General features: G+C 37.3%; 3 protein-coding genes across 4 annotated transcripts; all 3 read right to left on the bottom strand.

Moving 5' to 3' along the window:
* Positions 1–1,648: 1,648 nt before the first annotated feature.
* LOC113291348 lies at positions 1,649–3,838 on the bottom strand. The gene is made up of 3 exons (XM_026540894.1): positions 3,127–3,838; positions 2,861–3,034; positions 1,649–2,349 (listed from the first exon to the last, which is right to left on the bottom strand). The coding sequence occupies exons 1-3, from the start codon at positions 3,836–3,838 to the stop codon at positions 1,649–1,651; spliced, it is 1,587 nt and encodes a 528-aa protein (XP_026396679.1).
* A 974-nt stretch (positions 3,839–4,812) lies between these two features.
* LOC113288971 (glycerate dehydrogenase-like) lies at positions 4,813–8,602 on the bottom strand. The gene is made up of 13 exons (XM_026538132.1): positions 8,357–8,602; positions 8,168–8,251; positions 7,949–8,089; positions 7,457–7,578; positions 7,295–7,376; positions 7,125–7,197; positions 6,958–7,049; positions 6,730–6,804; positions 6,549–6,656; positions 5,635–5,712; positions 5,499–5,543; positions 5,250–5,364; positions 4,813–5,164 (listed from the first exon to the last, which is right to left on the bottom strand). The coding sequence occupies exons 1-13, from the start codon at positions 8,477–8,479 to the stop codon at positions 5,142–5,144; spliced, it is 1,161 nt and encodes a 386-aa protein (XP_026393917.1). The 5' UTR covers positions 8,480–8,602; the 3' UTR covers positions 4,813–5,141.
* Positions 8,603–9,143: 541 nt separating this feature from the next.
* Positions 9,144–13,864, bottom strand: LOC113288969 (protein MID1-COMPLEMENTING ACTIVITY 1-like). 2 transcript variants are annotated; one of them, XM_026538131.1, is made up of 8 exons: positions 13,326–13,864; positions 12,587–13,223; positions 11,718–12,130; positions 11,349–11,458; positions 10,622–10,693; positions 9,917–10,023; positions 9,730–9,823; positions 9,144–9,530 (listed from the first exon to the last, which is right to left on the bottom strand). In XM_026538131.1, exons 2-8 carry the CDS (start codon positions 12,992–12,994, stop codon positions 9,478–9,480), a joined length of 1,257 nt encoding a protein of 418 aa, XP_026393916.1. In that variant the 5' UTR covers positions 12,995–13,223; positions 13,326–13,864; the 3' UTR covers positions 9,144–9,477. The 2 variants fall into 2 exon arrangements, with proteins under 2 accessions (XP_026393916.1, XP_026393915.1); XM_026538130.1 differs by having other exon boundaries at positions 12,587–13,864.

Genomic DNA, 13,864 nt, shown 5'->3' with positions numbered 1-13,864 from the left:
TCACTGTAGAAGAACGACTGTCTTTGGAAGTATGTTCTTCGTGCTCTTCAATGGTAGCAGCAGCAGCAGAGACGTAACTTCCTGCAACTCTGATTCTCGCCTCCTGAGCTCTCCTCTCGAACCCAAACCTCTTCGTTCCTTCTTCTAGGGGACCTAAGCATCCTATTTATACATAAAAGGGTCATTGAATCTTTCCAAAATCGCATCAAAATCTCTTCTTTCCTTCCTTGGCAGTCACGGCAATAATTCCTTCCATAAATTGTTTCACGCGTTTCTGAGCCTTCCCACTTATCTCAAACTCTTCCTTAGATAGAATATGTACCTTTGGAACGAATTTCTTGCCTTTAATCTCTTTGAATATCCAGAAACAAACCCAACAGGACCGTGTTCCATTATTTGCTCTGTTTCCTTTTTCCGGCCATTCCAGCCCAATTAGATCGATAAAAACGCATGTATTAAACCTGTTTTGCTCTATCAAGTCCAGCCCAATTGATTTCCAGTGTTGAATCTCCCTGAAACAGCTCCAAAAATCGAGTCTAAATTTGCCAGGCGTGAACTCATTTTTTCCCGCCAATTTCCTAATTTGAAACGTGAAGAAGGAATTCCCCCTATCCTGTGTTGTTCTCCCTTTAGCAGCTGCCTGGAAATCGGTCACCCCCTAGTAATTAGGTTACCCCTTATCCAAAATGAGAGTCTGTATAGTGATTTTTCTGGGACATTTTCCGCACTTTTTCGGGGTTCCTCCGGGGTATTTCTGGGGCGCTTCCGGTACTCTATCAACGGAGGTCCAAACGCCGCATTCTCAGCCAATTTCGCCGCAAAAGCTTATTTCTCCAAAATACCTATAAAGATATAAAATAACCAAAATAAGTACAAAATCGAGCACTAAAAATATATACAATTGAGATCATATTAGACACAAAAATGCGTCTATCAGTTAGTAAAGGAGGATCGCCAGTTACGTGAAGAATGCAACAGGTTAAGGATCTCAGTCCCGGAGTCATGTATCATTCCTTATCATGGCAGCGGCGTATGGATCAAGGAAGAGAATTTTGGACAGAGTTTGTTTCAAGATCTTTCCCTTGTTGAGCTGATGAATGGTGCAATGAAGAGCGATATCCGCAGGCACAAGAACGCAGAACTTGAAAAGAAAAGTGATGAAGAATGGTTTAAGATAATGTTTGATTGGTTTATTTTATATTTGAAGTCTTTTTTATTAGGTACGATGGAACTGTTTTTACTTCTAGGTTTTCCTAGTTATGGCTATATAATTTTCATTGTTTCAATAAGAAAAGTAAATGAAAATTAGCACGTTTAAAAGAGTGCATCACCTAGCTACCAATCACTAAAACAACATGGTAGTAAATGATTTTTGATTCTTGTAATCAGTTCACATGAAACATGCCAGTAGAACTTACAAGTAATAAACATAAGAAAACTAAGGAATTCCTTTTCAAAGGGTAATTCCCAAATTCAATTACAGAAGACCTACTTTCCGAAATTTAAGGTTTAATATCAAGTCTGAAAAAAACTAATTTACCCTGAGGATGAAAATATGACTAAATCCACTCTACTAATGATGCCGCCTAAATTATTTCAAACAAACATAACAAGGTAAGCAATGTCAGCAACCAAAATCACTCCAATTCTAAGCCTTGGGACAACGTTTGTTGTTAGCATAATGCCCTGTCTGGTGACACCTTGAACAAGCTCTTTTCTTTCTAGGTTTTTTAATGGCAGACCTTTTCCTCTTGATGCTCCGACGACCAACTTCCGGTGTAGTTTTTGGAGGAAGCACCACCCGCTCTGCCACCTCCGCTGGGACATCCCAAGTTTCTGGGCTCAGCACACCATAGATTTTAGGTTCATACATAGATCTCCAAACCGATGTTTTATAATATTCCCCACAAAGGCCTTCTTCTTTTATCTTATATGTCTCACACACTGCAAGTACGTGGGGACACGGAAGATGCTGATAGTCAAACACTTTGCACGTGCAAGACCTTCGGTCAAGATAGACGGTGTGCTGCTCTTCATAATCACCCTCGTCCACTTCATATTCGTCCCCATCGACATGGCAAGCCACAAACCTTTTTTCCACAGCCCACCGTTCTTTGATTATATCCCGTGCATGTTGACTCAAAGGATCTTGCCGATCACGAGCTAGTTGTCTATGTTCGCAGAACCATTCCATAAGGAACCTGCGAATGTAATCGACTAAATGGAAGATTGGAATACCTTTAACATCATCTATTCTTGAATTGAAAGTTTCACAGGCATTTGTAGTCATGAGAGTAAAACGACCTGTTCTAGCCTTCACCCTGGCCCACATTTCCGGTACAAGATCCACTACAGATTTAAAGCAGCGGGGCTCACTAAACCTAGGTCTCTCATAGCAAGTTCATACTCATCATTGCTAAACGCTTTTGCAGATCTTGTAAATGCCACCGAAGTCGTGGCGCTTTGGTAGGTCTGTTTGATATTTTCTGCAAGGTCAAACATTACAGGATTGACCTATAAGTACAACATGAAGCATGCATATATATATATATATATGTCTGAAATGTGTCATACAACAGGGTGGACAACAAAACTTGTTTGGACTGTACATATATGCAATATGATGCTATTGATGCTACAAAACTTGTTCTGCCACCTCCGCTGGGACATTATATGCAATATGATGCTATTGTCATTGACTTCATAACTCTATCTAGATACGCACACATAAAGACCTACAGTCTGATAAGTTATACTAACACAAATCAAGGTTAACGTTGTATCCATTCAGATAACTAACATCAAATCTATTTAAACACAAAATTCGTGTGTTTATAGTATATAAAGTCTTGTTAAATACCTGAAAGATGGTGTATGCAGTATACTTGATTAGCACAAGGAAATGCAAACCTTATGGCTCTACCGATCGATGGGTGCCTGTCTGTTGCCACAACAACATCTTCATTCATAGCATACTTATCGCCAAGTACTCCGACTAACTTTCTCATAAACCATTCCCAAGATTCATTATTCTCTGAATCAACAACATCAAAATCAATAGGATAGATCGACTCGTTCCAACGGCTGACAGTAGAACTCCTTGGCGTGGCCCTGTAAGATGTGTACCATCAACCGCAAATGCGGGTCTGAAAAAGTTTTTGAATCCTTCAATACATACTCCAAAAGCAAATAAATAATATAGAAAAGAATCATCCGAATCAGTTACAATCTCGGTAACAGTACCCTTGTTACGAGCACCAAGCATGTGACTATAACCAACGAGGCGTTGGTACGACTCATCAGGGCTACCTTTGATCAGCTCAATACCACGCTTGCAAGCGTTGTATCCCTGCCGGTAATTGATAACCACTCCAGAATCTCTTTTTATGTCCTTAACCAGTTGTTTGGGCGTAAATGCCGCATCTAGTTCTTTGAATTTGTGCTTGAAAAGCTCTGCAATTCCAGTAGTGGCCGCTTTGGTTCTTAATTCAGGGTCAGTCCTTTTGTTGCTTTCACAAGTATGCACATCGTTTGCAACTGTGAGTTTCCACCACCCACAAGAATCTAAGGGAACTGCTCGCAGGCGCCACTCGCATGTCTTGTCTTTGCATTTGGCAATAAACCTATGGCTGTCGGATTTAAAAGCTTTGTACTCAAAATTTCTTTCTACTTTGGCTATTGCAAGTATAAGTTTCAGCTCCCCCTTGCTTTTGAAAGTGTTACCCACACATAAATCATTGTACTTCATATCCTTCGAGGGTTTAGGAATATCCAGAACCGGCGCTGGAGTTGTTGTCGCATCATGAAGACATCGGAGTTTCTTGGCTGATGGAGTCATTACTGGTTCAAGACATCTCCTAGCCTTTGGACCACTAGTACCGGACAAGTACCGTTTCTTTTACCAAGGGAGGATTTACAAATTTAAGATCCAAAACAGTTAAGAACCAAATCTAGATTCTTTAAGTATCAGACCCATCTCTTATAATCGGGATCGTTTTTGGTAGTAACATATATATTTATGGATGATGGATCCCTCTGTCTGCAACATACTTAAAAATTAATATCTCTAGAACTGTAGCTCAAATGCAGTTGATTCTTGAGAACTTTTACAGGGGTAAAAGGAGCAACGAAAACAAAAACATTTCCTCTTAAATCACGTTAAAGGAGACCTTATTAGGAATATTGTTGGACAATTTTTGATTGTACACCTGCAGAACAAAAGTTAAACACAAAAACAAGACGATGGCTGAGTCACGATCAGGACCCTCTCTTTAAGACATTTTGTGCAAGCAGTTATTTCTTCATAACCTCGTTTTATGATAGAACATCCGAGAAAAACTCTCTTTCAAGCTCTCACGCAAATAATGAGAGATTGAACACTTTCACTTTTTCTAATCTTGCTCAAACACTGGTATTTTGATTCTCAGAAGACCAACAGAGAAAAGCTGATCTCAAAAACTGATTTTTATAGCCATATAATTAAATACGAATTAATGAGAGAATATTTTGGTTTTAAATATTATCATGAAAAATCTTTCAACGGTCATAAAACGTTACCAAAAGTTAGTCAATTTTAACCACGTAATTAGAGGCAATAAATGTTTCGAAAAATCTTTTTTTTCTTTCTTTTTTTTTAAAAAGAACTTTTTAAAATTCAAGAGAACTCCCAATTAGTTAGTGGGACCAGGGGAGATTCGATCATAAGGACTTCGTCCTCAAGGCCCATAATACTAAACTACGGGGTCAAGCTCCTAATGTTGATATAGATGTACAAAAGAAATCTTTAAAACAAAGACAATAACACCCTTGGACTTTGGAAGTAGAAGTTTTTGTATAGATTTATGGGAATCATTCACAAATACAGTGCACGTTTTCACCATTTAATTCGAAACACCTAATAATACCTCATGCTTAGCCTTGCTTGAGATTACTTCTACGAATGTGATGACTCTTATACACAACACATGCTAATTGAGGGTAGAAGTATTTAATACAATATTAGCAGTATGGCGCAAAAGATGAATATTTTCTGTTATAAACTTCCCTTTGAACATATGAAAACATTTTGGAGTACGTGACAAACTTTCTAGCATATCTTCTGTTTATAATCTTTTCCACATATGTGACTTTAATCCATCTGCTTAGAGCTTTGAAGCAGTTAAACCTACAAATAGATCATCAATAAAAGATCAAAAACACTAAAAAGACGATGAATTATTATATAAGAAACTGATGGCATTCATTTTTACCCAGGGGTTTAGCATTAACAATGCTCGGACAAGCAGATGGAGGTGGGGAGTTTTCGTCCAGGAACGGTTCAACTTGATTTGGATTAGACCAAATTGGATAACCTTTTATCTTCCCCTATCAGAGCACAACCAAGAAAGAACCAAGTATGACCTTTCAATTTTACACCAAGAAAAGCTTAAGAAAATCATGACACCCGAAAAATCTGCAAAAAATTGGTCACATATTGAATATTAATTTCTACGGCATACCAGGACATTCAATGCTGCTAATGTTGCCATTCCTTCACGAGTCCACTGTAAAGTTCAAGAAATACATAACGTATGGTGAGGATCTTAACATGCATTATTGAGCTATGAATATTTTCCTCGGGAAAATTCCTTTTACCTTGGAAGCAGACGCGATATGAGGTACCACAACAGCATTTTTCATGTCCCGAAGTCCAGGTTTCATGAATGGCTCATCCTGTTAAACCAAAGAACAAGAAAATATAAGTTAACTCAAAGTTTCGGAAATGATATCTCATATTTTGAATATCTAATTGTAATATATCTAAATAAAAAATCGTCAAAAGAAGAATAAACGGAAGAAAGTTAAACAAGGTTTACTAAAATTTTATGGGGAACTTAGTATATGTTAAAGAAACACTGGATCGGGTTGGAGTATTTGACGGAGAAAGAAAAACCTCAAGAAAAAGAAATTAGTATTTACACATACACGGAGCTAGTAATTAGGGCTTACATACAAAACTTTTCGAAATATGTAACATTCTAAATATTATTTGTAGCTAACAATATATTTATCCACGTCTAATAGAAATATTATTTAGATTTTTATTCATTATGCTTTCACGATATTTTATTGTTAACACTTTGAGAAACGAATTATTTTAATTAAGTTAGAACTTGTTTGTTTGCAGCTGACTCGGCGTCTGAATCTGAGTCAATCCCTGACTCGGACCGAGTCAGCAGTCAGACCGTTTGTTTTCCATTTTGAGTCAGATCTGACTCGACCTCTGACTCAGACATAACCCCTGACTCGGACTCATTTGAGTCAGGTAACAAAATACCCCTGACTCATGGGACCAAACCACTGATTCACTTATTTCCGAGTCAGATGAGTCAGATCTGACTCAAAACAAACATATCGACTCAGATCCAGATGAGTCAGGTGATTTCACTCAGATCCAGATGATTCAGATTCGGACGACTCAGATGAGTCAGGAGTAAACAAACATGGTGTTAGTATTAATATACATTATCATGATATTTTAATGATTTATTTTAAAATTCTTTCCTTACCTCAAAGACGTCAAGACCAACACGGAACATTGGGTTTTCTTTTAGATGTTCCACCAAAGCCACTTCATCAATCACAGGACCCCTACTACAATTTACAAGGATTGCTTCCTGTATATGTAAATTTTTTGTCAAAAGCTGCAAATGATACTCGAACAAAAGAAAAATAACGGCAGATTCTCACCTTCTTCATGATAGCTAGGCTATCTTTGTTGATCAAATGGTACGTGGTTTTGTCCAAGATTGGGTGAAGACTTATCTGAAAAAGCACATCAATAGAAGTTGTCTTATTAAGCAGGCTTGAAGTTCTGATAAAACTTGTTGACTAATCTTAGTTTCCGAAGTTTCAAATTTTTGTTCTCATTGACATCATAAGAATACATTTATAGTTTATCAAGCACAAATTTCTTACCACATCGGCCTCTCGAAGAACCTCTTGCATAGATGATGCCCTTTTCCAAGTAACAGGTTGTTCACCATTAGATTTCAAGAACTGACCATAAGCTGCAAGAAATAAACAAGAAACTATAAGCAAACAGTTAAGCAACAAGTGAATGTAGCTTATGGTCTCTGAATTACCTGTAACAAACTTTTCCAGTCGAGTTGCTCGGTATAAGTCAAAATAAATTAGATTCATTTTGAACCCTTCAATCTGTAAGTATATAAACTTAGCATTCCTTTATACATCGTTTATAGATAAGAATAACTTCAAATACTAGAGCAACATTCAACTTTTTGGGGATTATTACCATCATTCTTGCATAAGCAGATCCAATACGACCAGCTCCAATAACTCCCACAGTCTGTCCCTTTAGCAAGTTTCCCACAAACCTATCAAAAATAATAAGTCTGTTGCCATTCTAGTATTGTATGGTTAAAAAAGATGGAAGAGGTAAAGGAATTAGTCTTACAGGTGAGGAAGCCAACCGTCGTATAAACCAGCCCTCATGAATTCATCAGCTTCAACTATTTTTCTGGAAGCTGCTAGTGAAAGTGAAGCTGCTAATTCTGCCGTAGTCTCTGTAAGTACACCCTACCAAGAAAACATTTGAACCATTTTAAGGTTAGGCTTTAGATCAGGATATCACCTCCCAAAAGACACATCACTATTCACTATATAAGCAGCATTCTTATCTATACTGGCGAGTTCGAGCTGTTTTCCTAACCCAAATCTAATTGAAACCAATGAAGTTGGGTGGCCTGAGTTCAGGGTATGTAAAACAACCCTGATAGTAATGCTATTTGATGATGTCAAACAATAGTTACACTCAGGACATACAGTGCATGAATTTCAGTCTGGTACCGAGGTGTCAGACAGACCCATGCTCAGATTGTCTGAAGGATATCTATCTGCATACTACAGATGGTTACATGCTCATGGTTTTAGATAGAGGAAGACTTACAGGAGTGTTGCCAACAGCGACACCGTACTTAGTAGCAGCATTAACATCAACATTATTATAACCAACAGCCATATTGCTGAAAGCTTTTCCTCCTGCTTTGCTCAATGCTGAAAACAACACCTCACCCCAATCCTCTGTTAACTGCAATAACCACCAAAACTCACAATTAGAACCCCAAAAAAACTCAACCAACTTGTTAAAAGTAAAAACAGTACCAACCTGTCCGATTACACCATCGCACTTATCGCCAATAAGGGTCAGAATTTCCTCCACAGATAAGATGGTTTTCTTTTGTGTGCAGATCTAAGGATGAAGAGAAACACAATAAGTAGACTATGTGAGTTCATTAGTACACAATAAGAGAAACACAATAAGAAAATCTAAATAGTTACACAGAAGATTACTTACTTCAACACGGCAATTCTGATCGGTTAGGAGACGAATCCATCTGGTTCCAGGCATGGGTTTGGTGCTAATAACTCTATATTTCCCATTAGGATTCCAGACCTCAATTGAAACTGGTGTAGCCATTATCAAGACTTCAAAGCTCTCGGTGCAGTTTCAAATTTTTTTGAAGTATGAGGCTATCAACTATAAACAGACCTTTTTCTCTTCTTTTTTTTGTCCTGATCCATTGTGATAAAGACTAGCATATTGAATTGCATTCACATACCTCATCATCAATTTGTGGTGTCTACGAGGATACATGTTTTGTCCTTTTAAATGAGTAATCAAAATGATTGGTTTTAAGAGCTCAAAAGGTATATGATTTGGTACACCTTGTTGTATTAAATAAGGGGTACTTGTCATGGTTATGTGACTTATCCTTGAAGATGATAAAATTGTTTTTGTTGAGTGGCATTTTGCCAGATGGAGTTGTCAGATCCTTTCGTTGTGTTAATCTGGATAAGAGAGGTTTTCTTTAGACAGCCTTGTTCTTCTTCGGTAATGACAGCCCCATCATCTTGGATTTGGATTCGCGTATGGGGGTATAACTGGTATGACCCCGATGGGTCTAAGCCGGTGGCACTTGCACCTTTGCTTATGCAGGAATGCCCAGCTTAGTTCATAGGAGTAATGCATCTGGTGATTGCGGAAGCAGAAAGAAAAACAAGAACCACCATATTGTGAACACCAATTGCCTACTGCGTACATTCATTGTACATAAGAAATGCACACTCGTAAGTTAGGCCGATTAGTGCGTAGTTGCTGTTTTGTTACAATTTAGGAAAACTCTACAAGGTACAATGAAGAGAAATATATCCGAAAGAATAATGCAAACCACTACTTTTCCATTAAACAAGTAATCTATGATACAGATGTTGAATGTCAAGAAAAAAAACCAAAAAATTCTATATTAATGACGCATAAGATTTCTTATAGGAAGGTTCAAATGAACATTGGTTAACTAACCATTGGTCATCATCGACCAGAAGAGGAATCAGGGAGCTTGACGACGAGGACATGTAATATCTACCCATATATTTTACTCTGCACAAACTACCAGGACCTGCAAATTCGGTTGAGGTTCACGATTCCATGTATTGAGAAGGTGGTGGACTTGTTTTTGTCTTCTCAGGACCTGCAATTTGGTTTCTTATTATACTATAAAAAAAAATGAGGGCTCTGCGTTTTAACATTAATGGATGAAACTAAGACTAGTGGCTGTGCGGGTTACATAGAGATACCGTGTGTTTAGATATCATTTATAGGTAATGCTACCACAGTGTTCTTTAAACTTGAAAAGAAAGTTAAATCTTAGAGAGTTAAATGGCAATTACCGTGAATACCACGCATTTCCACCTCTCGCCATTCTTGGACTAGAGCACAACAGCAACACATCAAATGTGAGAGGAAGTCGTCACAAAATCCACCCTGCAAAACAGAAACCGTTCAGGTCTATATGTATGTATAACAAGAAAATCTACAACTGTGGCATGACATGATACGAAAAGGGAAACAAGTTACCGTGATGTTGAGCATCTTGCGGAGCTTTCTTCTTACGCAGCAGGTATAGCAACAGCAAGCCAATATCAGTGAATATGCCATTAATTCGTTACATGCTTCTCCTGGAGCTGATAATCAAGCACACAAAATTGCTTTCTAAGTATTAAATTCAAAGATCCAATCACAGATGTATTGTTTCTAATAAGATCTTTAAACAACATCCGGCTGTTCTCTAGCATTTTAAAAATTTAAGAAGTATTTGGTTCAGATGCAAAGGATGCCTCCTAGACTTTATTGTAGATCACACTGTCTGTGTTCTTTAAGGGAACCAAACTATTGAGTTTTTTCTACACTCGTTTTGATGTCCAGAATTGGATTCCAACCTCCAACTTCTGGGCCTCCGGCAACAAACCTACCAACTGTTCCTTACTCATGTGTCAGCTGGCTTGGATTTTGGCACATCTTTGATTTCAATGTAAACCGAAGAAGGTTTTTTCTCTCCCGCATTTCACTTTGTCCATTTCTAAGTTATCCGAAAAGAACTTAATTGCCACATTCATCTAACGTGAATGAGAACATAATTTACAATTCATATTTGAAAAGTTATGAAGAACCTCACAGAAATAAACTTTTTCAGGTAAAATAAGAAGCCATAAGATGTTTTTTGCAAATGACCCAAAAAAAGAGAGAATGACAATTAAAGAAAACAATCACAAATCAACTTACAAACGTGTCTATTAGCGACCACCGAGTTAATCCTTGAAAATGTACTGCAAGGACAGAATAGAGTCTTCATACCTGCAAAATTTAATAAGCTGGTCATTGATGATTCAAATGATCAGGTGAGGTTTAGTGTTTACACAAGTATAAAAGAAGACGTGTCCTAACAAGCATAGAGGAAGATTTTACATTATTTTCATAAAATCTGGACCTATTCTTTCAGCCTTACGCTTACAGTTTTCCCTATCAATACTTTAACATGATCTTAAGTTAGTATGGACACTAATAAGATTTTCTGTTTTCCCTATCTCATTTTGATGCATATAGTGTAGAAGTTGGGGATAACTGTCAACGATGAACATTGAAAGATACACAGGATAAGGTTAGGAGGTGAGGAATTTAGTCAATATACTTTCACCCTCCTATGATAAGTGCTATCACTTAATCTCCAAAATATTTGGATGGTAAGCAAGCACCGTAAGAAAGCACTTAGAGATGAATAAGAACCGGGTATTAAATCCAGAATTTCATATTCACATAAACATACATATGTAGTAAGAGATATGCACCGATGATCAAGATCCGGGAATAGGAAAATATAATCCATAAGAAGTTGAAGAACATGAGAGGCACAAGTACATGCATAATCTAAACCTAGCAAACTAACTTGCAACAGAAGATATAGGAATAACTCTATATCTTGAAACAAAAGTGGTGTTGCACGGTAACATACACAAAGCAGGTTCTGCACAACAGCCAAGTAAATCTGAACTCCATTCGTCATCCCGCTGTGATCCTCTTCTTGATAATAGATCTTGTCCGGATGAAACTGAAGAACTATTTCTGCACAACATTACTATGAGATTAGAAAACCACTGTGGTGTAACAACATTTAAAATAGATTCTGTTGCCCAACGGCACAGTATAACAGCTTGTGCCTCTGTCATCCCATAAGACTGGAATGACCCAAGGATACTTCCAACAGGTTTTCACAGAGGCTTTGTGCCTTCGAAATGCATATACCTACCATATAATTTTTATTCTTCTCATTATAAATTTATGATCTACATGCGGTATTCAAAATAACCAAATTGAAGCCAACCTTGAGGGTGCTTTGCGAGTGTCACTGGGTGCAACGTAGCTTTCACTATAGGTTTGCCCTTTGTCAGAGTCTATGTATGAATGATCTGGATCCTTTTTCACTGACTTTTTTAGGGGTGTCATCGGCTGAGAATTTGCTGCAGATTCTGTGACTTCGAGCAAACGTTGGATTACTTGACATTGACCAACGTCTAAGTTAGCCTGTGATTGTTGGAGTTCTACTTGAAGCTTCTCAGTTTCTGTTTGCAGGGCTTTCTCAAAAGCCATGTTCGGATAAGAACACGAGAGGGTCTTTTTCAGCACCATTGTGTCATTCTTTGAAGGCTCTGGTTTTAAAATAATAGTCTGCACCTTTTGATCATCTTCATCCAAGGTGTACTCACGTTGATCTCTTTCGATATCTTCCAATCTCTCCTGCCAATTCAAAAATGGAAAAACCATATAAATTAATGAAACATTACAATCATTATACTCTACAACTTGTCAACTTCCTCCTACTTCAATTTGCTTAATCACAAAGGCGTTGTAAGACAAGAAACCAAGCAACCCAGTCTTTCATACTTGCATCAGTTATTCAAGACTGTAATTTCAAATGATTTAACATAACACGCGGTCTATAATTTCGACAAACTAGATCCACTTGCAGAGTCAAACAGGATATAACAAGGCTTACTAATTCTCAACTAGTAGGGTATACACTGATCATATTCCTTGTTAAATTGCAGCTCAACTTCAGTAAGGGGTACAAAATCACCCTTTGACTGCAATTATCAGGTGGACCCATACACAACAAAAAATACAACACAAACCAAAATTTCATAATCAAATCATAATAGAATTTGCAGACAAGATGTAAGATTAAGACAATACCTTAAAGCGTGCATTATCGACGAGGGTAATAAGAGGAACGAGCTTTAAATAACGATCAATCTCACTCTGAGCCTTTCGAAATTGACAAACAATATTCCAACCCATAGCCAAAAGATAAAGATAACTCTTATCCTGACAACTATTCACAAGAATATAAGACCTTCTCAATGCATCTTCAAGCTGTTCTAATGGTTCTCTAGTTTCTGGATATCTTTTTAACTCAGAGATTTTAAGTTGTTGTAACAAATTCCCAATCAATTTAAGATGTAATGCAAATTGCTTACAATTCTTCTTGTGCATTCTAGCTGTACTAGCTGCTTTAACAATCATCGAAATTAGCCTGACTGCATCTACTCCGGTGAGTTGAGCTACATTTGCTAACTCCCCAAAATGTTCCCAACTTGCCATCTTCACCCCCTTCTCTAAATCTAAGACCTTAATTAAGAAAGATCCATTAACTCTGAGATTGACACAAATTATGACCAGTTTTTACACATTCAATCAACAAATTACCAAAAAAGGTAAGTTTTCTTCAAACCCCAGTAACTTCTCATGTGCTAGTTCTTCCACATTTCCAGAAACTTCAACTTTCATCTCTTCAATTAGATCTCTATAGGAATTGAGGAAATTGAAATTTCTGCTTCTCGAAAATGAGAAATTGTTCACTTCAGAAAAAATGTAGAAAACAGAGAGAAACTGTCGGTGTAAAAGATGAACAGACAAGTATTCAAGGCAATACCTGAAAAAGATGCAAAATTTGCAAAAATAAACTAAAAATCAAACACTTTGTTCACAAGATTCAAGACTTATCATCCTTCAGAATCTTTCAAGATCGAAATCTCTTCCCTTTCTTCTTCCAAAAATCTTGAAACCACTGCCTTTTTTTCCCCTTAAACTGAAGAAAACATCAGTTTCTAGTAATGAGTGAAGAAGAAGAAGATGATGATTCAGAAATGAAGATCTGTATTTTGCCCAGTCAGTTGAAAAAAACAAACAAACAAACTAGGGTTTATGAGTTTATCCACTATCTCCTCTCTTTCTGTTTTCTTCTTCTTTTTTCTCTCGGGATTTTTAATGTTTTTTGAGGAACTAGAAATGGTCCAAAACTGGAAAAGGTTTCTGATATCTGTGAGTTACAGACATTGCTTTGCGCAAAACAAAGAATTTCTGATGAGAGATTTTTCTTTTTTGCAAACACAAGCTCTGAGTTTGCCACCCACAGAACAGAGCTCTTTCTTTCTTCTTTCTTTCTTGCTTGGCTTCAAGTACCGCTGCCAG

Source organism: Papaver somniferum, chromosome 6 (assembly GCF_003573695.1).
Source record: "Papaver somniferum cultivar HN1 chromosome 6, ASM357369v1, whole genome shotgun sequence".
NCBI classification, from domain to species: Eukaryota; Viridiplantae; Streptophyta; class Magnoliopsida; order Ranunculales; family Papaveraceae; genus Papaver; species Papaver somniferum.
The sequence above is the reverse complement of the archived record's forward strand: the minus strand, read 5'-3'. Positions and strand labels throughout refer to the sequence as shown.